Below are 13,161 nucleotides of genomic sequence, written 5' to 3'. Positions count from 1 at the left end.
ACACAATCAGCGGGGTTCTCTAAAGCTTGACTGCAAAAGTGGAAATGCACTAAGCTTAAGTCTAACCAAGTAAATTAAGTATTTCAGAGTTATACATCAACACCTTATCAATGTTTCCTTGATTAAAAGGTACAATGCCCAGAAGGAATACTTCATTTTATAAATGTGAGTGGGCTGAATCAGCCAGCTTTGTAGTTCTCTCAAGGACTTTAGCCATGAGATCCAACACCTGCCAAGGCATTATTAGGAGTCTTACTGCTGCTGCATTGCATATTTTAAAGTATGGAGTGGACTAACCCTTAATCCAAACAAACTCCTACACACCAAAACCTTAGTCTAACTTTGTATTAAAGCAGGGGTTCTAAGTTCTGCATATCACAGTGTTGGTTATTGCTGCATGATAGTAATCTTTCTAATTTCAATTTCTATCCAAGCTGCAAAACACTGTATGTGATTAAACTATGCACCAGAAATAGCCATTAATAATAAAAAAAATATTAAGAACTAACAGTAACTTAATGGTCTTTACTTTTTGACTGTACGTCAACTTTCCAGCTGTAATGTATAAAATTCTAATATATATCTTAGTAATTAAACTATTGCAAAATATCCCATTGTATAGAAGCCAGCACATACAGTCTCATCAATGACAAGTTTGAATATTTTTCTCTGTATTAGTACCTTACATATGCAAACTGCCAGCACAGTGAAATTACTATTTTAGACTATTGCCATCACACATAACTGCGTAACAAGTCCCAAAGAAGTAAATTAAGAACCAAGCCAATTGTGTTGTCCACCTTTAAAATGGATCTAATGATTCTGTCTGTAGAAGCACCAACTGAACTTGAAAAATCTATACGCAAGCATTCTACACAAACTGGTCTATAACATCACCTAACTCTAGCAAAACTTGAGTAACAATTTCATTTTGGGTGAGGGGTAATGGGAAGCTGTGCATCTACCCAGATATACATCAGCATGCTATGATTCAACAAATGTTTGCAAGCATAGCAATATTTTTGCAGCTGTTTGCATATCACTGTTTCTTCATATTAGTAAGCATATAGCAGTGGATCCTTCCATCTATATTAAACATTAGGTTCAACTTCACTGTTCTGTTTAGGGTAAATAAAATCCTACATATTCCTAAGGACCTATACTATGATTAAGGAACAACGTCTGATAAAAGGCAAGAAAGATTTTCTTACCGTCTTGTTTTTAGTTTTCACCCTCCGCGGCATGATCTTTCCATCATCCGCGGGCATTGCCTGTGTGATAACAGCCTGTAGAGAAGTATCAAGTTGGGATATCAGGAAACTTGGGATTATTAATATGTCCCGAGTTTCTGACTAACCCGAAACAAGAACAGGAAAGAAACATTTTTTTACTGTATCATACAAGAAGGTGGGTGGTTTAAACAGCCAGCACATTGAATCAATGGGCAACTCACATCTTCTTGTATTTCGTACAATGAAAAAAGACATACCCAGGCATGCAATAATCCAATAACAATTGAAGGACATGAACATCGAATAGACTTTCTTCCATAAATACCATTAAGGGCTGATTCTGGCAGCTACTTATAAGATTATTGATATAATTCACATGCTAAGTTATCGGATCAATATTTGTCACCATATGTGTGCACTGCATGAGATGCAACTGCAGACTGTACAGTGTATGGGGATCAAGATGCCAATTTAGAACTTGGTTAACCAGGTTGAAAACATTCAGCCTATTGCATTTTGTTTTGTGATAGATTCTGGGAAGACTACAAAGTGGCCCACCATGAAAAGGTACTGATATACCATATCAATAAAAGTGTGAGCAATCACAATGGAAAACTAATTGACAAGTTAGAAATATTTCAATTGATTATCTTTACCAATTAAGTATACCTGTATAAAGGTAAGTGGGCCCTGCATGTAGCAGGTACCAATGAGGCACTGTGTGTCAGGTGTCATATGGTCAGCTTTAGTATCTGTCATATAAGGTTATCTTATGGCTGATAATGAGCAATCTCTTATCTATGGGTATCCTTGGCATCTAGTAAAAAGTTATCTAAATAATTTCTCTTGGATGAAATAGCCCCACCAGGAATGAATTAAGATTTTAACAAAGAAACTAGGCCACTCAATAAATAATTGAATATGGATGGTGGACGCAGAGCTTTTGTAAGTTGCTGCCAGGCTGTCAACACTACATGGTCTCCCTGATTTCCATCCCTGCAAAATAATTTCTTAAGTTACGTGTAAAGGATTGTGCAGCAAAAGAGGCAGAAGAGCATTCTCCAGGGCTCTGTAACTGCATTACATGCTAAATGAAGAGGAAGGATGACATGTTGACATTGCAGATCAATTTAATTTAGCGCTTTCTTGAGCGATGTTAATAACAATACATGAAACAATCATATATTCAGGGTTACATATTAGGACATCTTTCATGGAATTTACAAAGTTATGATTATATAAGCAAATCATATACATAATTGCCTGTTGGTTCTCTCCTTTGGACCACAAGTTGTCCATCCATGAGTATGCAGAGAAGTACACATAACCATCCCGTGGTTATTAGGCTGTCAACTTCCAAAGTCATTTTTTATGTTTTTTCTGAGCAACCTCTCTATTGTCAATCTACTTTTCTTTAAAAGACATTTGCATTTGTATATCAGCAATAGCCAGACAATCCATTTTTATGTGATTCAATTATAGGGACTAGATCTCTATCTTCATAGTTTCATGGGTTCAAAATGAAATCAATCTCTACACAAACAGAACAACCTTGCACACAGCAGTGTCTGAAATTCAGTTTAGCAGAAAATATAAAAAGCAATACGGAAATAAAAACACACACAAACAATTCCCCTGCAACCCAAATAAATAGCGTCACACCTAGAGAAAATGACAGAGCAGAAGCCAACACCATGGATACCTATATAAGTATATGGATACAGACAGTGTAGGGAAGAGATGACTTGCAGCTAATATGCTGTAGCTGCTTTCATCATTTTTAGATATTTAAATGCCATGAAAGGGATGAGGAAACATGTGTGCTTAGCAGGGTAAACCTCCAGCCACAGAAGTACAGTCTATTCGTTTCCCATCGCAGGGCATTATCAGCCACATGACAACACACTGGAATGAAATAGGCTACCACTGAACAAACCATGAATTAGTCACCATTACATGGTTCAGATGAATGGAGGATTGTGAGTTTGAAATGAGAGTGCAGGACTTTCTATAATGACTGCATATAAATCTTAGGATAAAGGTTACATTGTAAACTATAAAATATTATCACTAACCTCATCTATTGCTTTCTTATAGCTCTTTGAGCAAGGGAATGACAATCAGCATCGGAGAAAGCAGAGCAGGTCAAGAGTAAGCCACAGGGAAGGAAGCAGGTAAGAAATACAAGTGTTAGTTTGGTGCTTACCAAGCTTGGTATACGGGCAATACACAGCCACATGCTTGCACAGAGTACATAGGACACAGTGCGCAATCAGTGCAACAATACAGACACAGGACATAGTCGCTGCATTATTAGCAGATAAAGCTACTCTTCATTTGTTTTTTTACTCACTAAAGAAGACATCTATGTGAATTTAAACCCTGCATGTTTCTTATTAGTATATAACACATATTATCTCATTCTATGGCATCTGAATAACCCTGACTGACCTGTATGCTTAGCATACACTGTTTAATGAAGTGTGGACTATTGATGCTCTCTGCATAATAAAAAAGAAAACTGTGCTAGAGTTCTAAATTAGCTATTGGACAGTGATGTAGTATGAGCACACATTTTAGTACAGGGTCATCCACAATGCCTATTTAAAACAGCTGTTTCAAGCGTGATGAAATTTAGAAAGGTTAGACAATGCAAATGTAAGAGTGAAAAATGTTTATTTACATAATTTAGCTAGAGAAATTTAAATTAGTTTTCCTATTTTTTTAGTAAGCTGACATACAAGATATTTCAGGACCTCAGATACTATGGTAACATTATGATCTAAGGGTGGGCTCCATCTTTTATGGTGACTGTATCAATCACATGCATGACTAGGCTCATTCACTGCATGTTTGCAGAACTCAGATTACTTCCAAGAGAAGTATACTGAGGTTTTAGGGACCACTTATTTAGAGTAATTTGGGATATGACCGCATTTTACAATTTTGCTCTTCCGTATTTGTCATTGTATTGAAAACAGCGATGTGTAGATTTGAGCCTAGGGAGTTGTCAGCGGTCCACTGTAATTCATGCTGAGATATTGGGGCATGATGTTTTTTAATCATTTTAATCATTTGGTAGACTCCTAGACTTTCTAGCAAACTATTGTGCAGCATTGCAAAGCCAGAAAAAGAGCCTGCATGTATAATGAGAAAATATGGCTGACCTCACGAACATATATAATTATAAAATAAAACCAGAAACTGTATTTAAAATGGTAACACATATTAGGTTATTTTTCTTTAGGCGGATCTATTTTATAAGTTTATTTAAAAAACTGAAACAAATATATATTAATTTAGGTATTTTAGCTTCTGAACAATATACAGCCTGCAGTTGGCAAAATTAAGCAAAAAATAAGATTAAGTGATGGCGCTGCACGACAACTGACAAGATTACTATGCTGTATATACTGTAACTGTATACACACATATGTATCTCACCTCCTATTACTGCACCCAAGCAGCAGTTCATGTCCATGTCCATTTTAACACTCAAAAAATCAATGTGATGCATTACTAAATGTAAATTAACTTCAGTTCAAATTTCTTAAAATGTCAGCTACAATGCCACATTTAGTTTATTACTATCTCATGAGTAGCCCATAGCCTTTACTATACCCACTAGAATCTCATCATATAATATTTATTTCAACATTTAGAGAAGCTAGATACATTAACTGATGATGAATTAAAGTGGACCTGGACTTTGTCCTACAAATGTTGGGAGACAAGTCAGGTGTAAATAAAATAGCACTTGCAGTTGGCATTCTGCAGCTGCTCTTTTGCTAGACACGTTTTTTCATTTATTGCACCCTGGGAGACATTTATCAATTCTGTTCCACAGCAAGCCAATGGTAAACAGGAGCGGGGAGACAGATCATGCCACAGATTTATTACAAAGTTACAGCTTGAGACATAATTTAATCCTTTGACTGCACTAAGGTCTCACTGCCACCAAATGAAACCTGACCCTGACCACTTCTTAATTATGCATCTGTTTAGAATAGAAATCTGTTGCATCTTCATTAATAAATCTGTGTCAGACTTTGCAAATCTGTCACAGTTGCCTGCCCAGGAATTCAGACGCACAGGTCGCAAATACATTGTAAACCTGTCCATTTTTTAGGTTACTAAGAGCTGGGCGGGAAGATGTCTATGGCCCTTACAACAACACCCTGCCACGCTCTTCGCAACATGGGATGCTTTGACTGGAAAGGGGGTGGCAGGCACACTGCAATACTCACTTGGACCATGTATTGCATTGGCAAACACTTCACCTGTTAAATTCACCTGCTGAAAGTGATCTAAATGTGCTAAAGGTACCTGCGTATAATCTGTAAAGATTATATATTTGCCTTAGCCTAGACAAGAACAATGTCACTGTTTTCGACAAAATCTTGGGGAATAGAGAGCAGCCCAAATGTATTAAGAAGACACTTTTGGAATGTACTGCATGTGTCTTCTTTTGAGGTCTGGCCTGCTCTGCAATCCCCAAGAGTCTTCCTGGAAGGATGGTGATGTCACGTGATACTTAAGACAGGGTAAGGTAAAGATAAAAATTTACTTTTTCTTTACCGGTAACTTTTGCACATAGTTACAGCAGGTGATTTTTACAAAGTGGAGGGGGCCTGGAAATTATAAGCAGACAATACATTGTAACCTTTAATATTCAAGAGCTTTTTATTTTTAACCCTTTCGCTGCTAAGGACGTACGTCGTACGGAGCTACAAAAGTGCTTCCAGCTGGCCAGCTCAGTACGTCGTACGGACCTGGCATTTACAGTTCTACTATAAGCTGATGGTCGCTTATTTACAGTTTTGCATACCTTCATTTTTTTACCTTTTTGCAAAAAGGCGCAATTACAAATTTGCTAATATTTGTTATTTATTAACTCAATACAGTTTTATCTTTTAGATTTAGTCAGAAAATTATTTTTTTTGTGCACGGATACTGATTTTGGTGTGTTTTAACAATTGAATTGTGTATTTTTATCGGTTTAATATTAATTTGAGAAACATTTGCGCAATTATCGCAGGGCCTACAAATTTAGTATCACCATCTTTTTATTCTACCGGGCCTGCGCTTTCAGAAAATATATGGTTTGGGGGGTCTTTTACAAACGCTAGCAACGCAGCAGTTGAAAATCAAACCAATAGGAAAAAATTGCAGAAAATTCAAAAATGGCTTGGCCAGCTGATTTGAAAAATGTTCCGGAGGGCTTGGCAGCGAAAGGGTTAAAGCCAGGTAAATTAAAACTTTCATTGCAGTGTGGCTGGCCATGCACTACAAGGGTTAACTGCTTGTTTATGACAAATGACGAAGAAAAAGCGGTTTGCTTACTTTATCCCTGCTCACCCAGAAGTTGGCGCTCTCCTCTTCTCCCCTTCCGCTCTGGCTGTGAACTGTCCCTTGGCATCTTCATGTATAATGCAAGGCAATGGAACCTGCACTGCAGTTGATGTCAGCGGTGAGCGGTCGTTAGATCGCCAGAGTGAAAGGGAGAAGCAGGGATCATGTAGGTGAAACAGCTGTTTCCTGTCCCATCAGCATAAACAAGCTATTAAACCTTGCAACTCCAGGGAAATTAAAAGTTTAATTGGGCGTTAAATTACATTTATGGGCCTTTCGATGTTAAAGAAGAAGAATCACTAAAAAGACTAAAACTTAAAACTATTTATTGGAACTGACTGATCATCTATTATTTGAAATATTCAAACTTTAATTTTCTTGAAAAGACAATAATTTTCACCACTTATCACTGAGGCTAAATAAACTAAATGTATCTCATAAAATGTTATTGCCCCTCCCACAGCATGTATGAATGAGTGCTTAACATTTCTAACTGTACAAGTGCCTTTTAGAATCTGTGCTTTAAATATAGACCCACCATAGTAGTCTATAGTAACACAAAGCACTGGCAGATTTTGTGTTCTCTAACTCAAAACCCTGTCATCAGTTAAATGTCCCTTAACAAAAGGAAAGGCATGTTGAAGAACACTGCTCAATAGTGAGATTAGCAAAAACTGTAATTTGTAGCATATGAAGCTGTAATACCTTATTAACCAGAACGCTGTAGGATAAAATAATTCTGTTTATTCATTCTTGATAGCAGCTATGTGGTCATTTTTTCGTTGCAAGACATATTTTCTGCTTAGTCTTATAACATTTCTGTCACAGATTTCTGTGTATCACAAATTTGATTTCATTCACCCTCCCTAGCTATTGAATTGGCTACACAATACAGGCTTCCAAATGTTCATTCTCCAAAGCCTATCATTAGAAAAGTCACTTTTCAAATATTAATAAAAATAATATAAATGAAATTTAAAAAATATATATCTTCTGTTTCATTTCTAAAATGTGCAATGTATTATGTACAACATGGGGCCAATTTCTTAAAATAAAATAAAAAATTATCAATATAGACTTAGGCTAGGGTGCACCGATACCGTTTTTGTGGGTACAGATATTTTTTTTTTCATTACTCACTGATACAGAGTACCGATACCGGTGGTGTGTCCCCTAATTATCGGAAAGCCACCAGGCTTCTTGATTGCCTGGGAAGCCAGTGTTCTAGCGAAAGAACACCGGCTTCACTTCCCGAGACTGCCTGGCTTCCTGACCAATCAGAAAGCTGGCATGATGTGCCGCCCCGCTTCCTAATTGGTTAGGAAGTCAGGCTGCCTAGCAACAAGTGAAACCGGCTTCCTAGCCAATCAGGAAGCCGGGTCATAACCTGCTGCCCGGCTTCCCATTTGGAAAAGGAAGCCGGCTCCAGGCTCCCTCGGCACTGCCGGTCAGAGTGAGATCTCCCCCTAACCAGAAGTTCCAGTATCGGAGGTAATATCGGAGCATTAGGGCAAGTTCGTGTACTCGCCTAAATACTTGGTATTGGCACCGATAATGATACTAGTATTGGTATCGGTACATCCCTAAGTTAGGCTTCACAAAACTGACAGTTATTTGTAAATAGTTATATCTCTTTGGAATGTTTGATACCTCTGCGAAGGTAAGCACACTTGTGAGAAATGAGAAGTACCACTCTTACTTCTGAATTTCTATTTATTTTATATTATAGAGTATACAAAAAGACGAGTGGCACATCTAAAGTGTCAACATAGATGGAAACAGAGCCAGGAACTAGGGCAAGCAAACTGGAAGACCTTCTCCTTTAGGTAGGTCTTCCAGTTTGAATAGAAACTATTAAAGACTAACAGTACAAGATATTGTAGACAAAAAGGTTAGTAATTTATGGTGTAAATAAAATGGTAAAGATTAAACAGTAAATTCAACAAGACCAAAATCAATCAACAACTGCTAAATAGTTGCAGAAATCTAAACTTGCATTATTATGTCATAGCTGAAATCATGGACCCTATCCTTAAATACTTCAAGAGCTCTGTTCGTGATCACTTCTTTACCCAAATTCTCCCACCTTGCTTAATACCCCTGCATGTTGGTCTTACTAGTCAGGATCCTCTACTCATATCAGCTGAGGTCAGACTTTGATTAATATCTGTGGTCTATTTCCGCCAACTTTTGATTAAATTATGACTGATGAGCATTTGATGATTCTATGGCCAATCCTTTCGTTCAGGTATTTACATACCCTTATTGTACTATTAATGCCATTAAAGTGAACCTGCACAGATAAAAACAGAACAATTGCCACTGCTGACTTTTTAATAAAGGGGTCCGTGCTTATATTGCTATTTGTAGTAAGTAAAATCTATCCACCAATACACATAATTCATAGACAAACAAGTGCCTAAGAAGGATTATGACAATACACAGCAGAGTAGACATGATTTGCTAAACTTACAGCTGGTCGGCTTGGCCTTGTCATATTATCTTCAGGTTTCACATTAGGTCCGTCATGTGGCAACAGCGGAGATCCTTCAGGTTTATTGTTACCTGCTAAAAACACATAAAAGTAGATACAGTTCATTGTTAGAACAACATGTACCTTTTAAATTGTGCACTACACATAAATGTGAATAACCAATTATCCTAAAATCTGCAACCAGGAAGAAAGTTCAATTTTCCTGGCCTTGGTATGCAGAAATGTTAAAGAAGTTAACATAATCTGTGGTTACTATAAATCTTACAGGTACTTATGTATAAAAACTGGAAGAAACTAAATTGTTTCAGATTATTTTTAATAATTTAATGTTTAAACCCACAAGAAGATTCTGTTGAAATTTGACTTTGTGCCAATTTACAGCAAAAAGAATAAGGCAAAAGAGAGCTAAAGGCATTATCATGTGTGTGTGTATGTATGTATGTATGTATGTATGTATGTATGTATGTATGTATGTATTTATGTATGCGAGATAGGGACCTTAGAATGTATTTTCCTTAAGGGCAGGGACTGATGTGAATGAAAAGTATGTAAAGTGCTACATAAATTGACAGCCTTATAAAAACAACCATAATAAATAAATAAATCAAACATTCTATACAAAATTATAAAAACAAGTTGTAGCTTTGCATACATTTTATGAGAAGAGGAATCTATGCACTTGAATTTAACAAACGGGAACAAGCAAGACTTAAAGAATTCTGGTTCCTAAAAAAAAGAAAACTAAATACAAAGTTACAACAAATTATTGTCCAACTGAAAACAACTAGCAGGCCTACAAAATAAAAGCACACATGAGGAAAAAAAATATATAATACAAATTATATATATTGATACACACATACATATACTGTATGTATGTATAGATACACCCAGATATACACACAGCTACTACTGATATACATATTTTACTGCCGCTTGCCATGATAAATTAAATTTGGTAACCTAAATTTCACAGCACCATGGGAGAGTATTAGAAAACCCAAAATGTTCTGTAATTAGTATTTTTGGTAATGTGATACTCATTCTTGGCCACACTTAATTCTTGTGCAAGTAACTAGGACATTATATGTGATCTAAAGATCCAGCTCCAGACATAAAACACTGTGTGCTTTGAGAGATCCCATTTTTAGTCAGTTCTGTAAGACAAGAACTCAGCTGGAAATAGGATGGAATGCCAAACACAATGAAAACATAAATCTTTGTAAAAGGGAAAATGTTTTATTAACCGAATTCACCTTGGCACAATGTGAAGCTCTACTTGCACACTGGTGAAGCTGAAAGCAAAAGTCAGAGCAATTCTCCCACACACACAATCTCTTCCAAGAGCTGCATGTGGGTGTAAGAGTGCAATACACAGTTATTATTCAGTGCTGTGACAATGCAGTCCTACTGCTAGCAGTGCCTGTGGTTTAGGTTACTGTGGGCGTAGCCTATAATTCTAAATGTTATGCAAGAGGATTACAAATGAACCTTACCTCGAACTCTGTTTCGCTCACTGGAGCCTGCTTGAGACCCAGGCTGTGATCCACCGTGTGAGCTTGGCTGAGAGCTAGGGGTGCTGGAACTGGAGGAGCTTCCACTGCTAGTCCTTTGGATGGGATTTTCTATGACTGTCTCTGTTCTCCTTAGATCAGGGTTACTAAGGAAAGCAACAGTCAAATATTTAAATGATCAAAAAAAGCAATTCATAAGTTTTAAACCTAGCACAGCTTTTGAAGAAATACAACTGTCAAGAGTAACCATGGGAGCCTAGGCCTAGACAAGAAAGCCCAAGCTGAAGTGTTTTGAGTTTGGTAGCATTAAAAATGCTCATGAAAAAGGGCATATCATGCAAATTAAGGCTTCTACAGTTTTTAGCCCAGGTATATGGAGCCATAATCTGTACTTTTTAGAACAGTTATAACAATAGAAGTGGAAATTAAGATAAAAAAACTGCTAAAACTTTATTCTTGTGTAGCCCTGTTTTGGAGGGGGGATGATGACATGCGAGATGACCCTCCCCGATCAGCTACTGCTCCCAACCTGTTGGTAACTTGGAAATTCTGAGCCTCCGCTAAGTGGAAGTATGAGGTTGAATATCTCTTTAAACATCATAGTGCCTCCACCTAGCTGGGTCTTGTGGTTTACAAGAGGGACCTCCAGTTGAGAATAACCTGGTCCCTAGAAATATTCTTCTGTAAATACAAGTTGTGCGTCCCCAAGGCCTGTACTGTAGGACTCCATCAAATCAGCCAGTAATTTAGGGACACCTCCCAGGACAGGAGATTCCCACCGCTTCCCATACCCCTAGGTCCTCAGGCCTGCGGCCTAAATTGGTGAATCACAGAGACATCCTCTCAGGGTGAAGACCCTGGAGGAAAGAGACTGTGCCATGAAGTGCCTCAGATATTTAATAGCTCTCCCAGCATGCACAGCAGGCTCCACAGACCTGCTGATTGGCCAGGTTAAACATCCTTAATGTGGAGTGTTATCTCTAGCACACCCTGCTGGTGGACGCCCAACACAGCAAGTGACTGAGAATAATCACTGCAGACTTAGAGAACACTAGCCAGTACAGCTAAGCTGACTAATCTACACTGACAGGATCCAGAATATAGCAGGATAATTTGGAAACATTCTGGATCCCTATATTTGTACTTTTTAAATAGTTTTATTTTTTTTAGATGCAATTCACAGCTTATACATATAGCACATTGATCATCTATAATAGCACATAAAAAATGTAAGCTCTCAAACTCCTTTAGTCATCAACAAGCCATATTATAAAGCAGGAGATATATTGTCGCTTACATACAGTAGTGACACCTATTTGCATCTGGCGCCATTAAGACAGCACATTTATTAGGGCAGTATATCTTAGAGGTATGTTAAAATGAACAATGATATCATCACTCATCTAAGGGATATGGAACAGTAAACACAAAGAGGCATTATCCATCTAGATATGTCTAAATCAATTGTTCATACAAAGACTACAAGCCTTTATCAAGTACAGTAAATTGATCATAAATGCACTAAAACCAATTTTATCATATCATACTTACCATAGTATTAAGTCAAGAAAAAAACAATCATATTACTGACAGAATATACTGTATATCTAGTCAGTACTTATATGCTAGGTGAGGCGGGGGAGTATTTGAGGCATGTAGTACTATTTAATCAGCTGGAGTCCTATAGTAAAGGCTTAGAAGACAATCACGTGTAGTTCTTGGCCATGTGGTCACTATTACAGAAAGGCATATTGGTCAAAGTGAGAAAACTTTGTAAACATAACTATCCCCAATCTCCCTGTTGTAAAATCAACTATATCTTAAAAAGAAAGAATACTTGATTTTTTTTTCCAGTGAACTAAAAATAAACTGTCTTTATGAAGTTTTTTTTTAAACTAGTGCCAAGTCTTACATGTCCATTTATGTTGCCAAAGTTTGAGCTATTGTCAGGCTAACAAATCTACGAAACCGGTAAACTGCTCTGGTCATCAAGAAGGGTGAACTAGCTTGACATCAAGAGATTAAACCAAAAAAAAAAAAAAGATAATTCTATAAATATAATGAATAATTATTTAGGTTGTCTAATAACGCAAACATATTATTGTTTTAGACTGCCTGCTTCCAGAAAAAGACAAGATTCCCTTAAATAATGTAATTTAATGACTAACTTTTTTAATGTTGTTTTTGTTAATTTGCATAGCTAGAAGGTGGAAAGATCAAAAGGTCCTTGTGAACTAGGACTCTATTTTATGTTTGCTCAAGGAACTTTACCTTGCTCTTATGGGCTGTGCGCTTAGTCGATTTCCCAGATTGCTGCCATTGGTAGGACAATTCTTACGTGCCAGAGCAGGGGATATGGAAGTGGTCCTTTGAGGCACCTGAATTTGAAATATCAAGGGATAATGTTATCATCTTGTTGAGAATTGAATGTTTTCTTAGTAACAGAGACTGAATTCACTTAGAAATATGTGAATTAATTTAGAAATCACAAAAGCTATTAATGTAATATCCTGCATAGTGACAAAAAGTTGCACTACAATCGCTTACATTATGAAATGAGACAATCGGC

General features: G+C 37.0%; 1 protein-coding gene across 4 annotated transcripts in view; it reads right to left on the bottom strand.

Annotated features, from left to right (window-relative positions):
* The window catches only part of TNIK (TRAF2 and NCK interacting kinase), a 239,650-nt gene that overhangs the window by 31,293 nt on the left and 195,196 nt on the right, over positions 1-13,161 (bottom strand). For 2 of the 4 annotated variants that reach the window (XM_018553779.1, XM_018553781.1), the window contains 4 exons: positions 12,864-12,970; positions 10,575-10,738; positions 9,058-9,149; positions 3,308-3,331 (listed from right to left, as the gene is read on the bottom strand). In XM_018553779.1, coding sequence (XP_018409281.1) covers positions 3,308-3,331; positions 9,058-9,149; positions 10,575-10,738; positions 12,864-12,970 — 387 coding nt within the window. Of the gene's footprint in view, positions 1-1,211; positions 1,287-3,307; positions 3,332-9,057; positions 9,153-10,574; positions 10,739-12,863; positions 12,971-13,161 lie in introns of all 4 variants that reach the window. The other 2 variants (XM_018553778.1, XM_018553780.1) reach the window with 2 other exon arrangements.

This window comes from Nanorana parkeri, unplaced genomic scaffold, assembly GCF_000935625.1.
Source record: "Nanorana parkeri isolate BGI_ZX_2015 unplaced genomic scaffold, ASM93562v1 scaffold129, whole genome shotgun sequence".
NCBI lineage: Eukaryota > Metazoa > Chordata > Amphibia > Anura > Dicroglossidae > Nanorana > Nanorana parkeri.
This window is presented reverse-complemented; position numbering and strand designations above follow the sequence as displayed.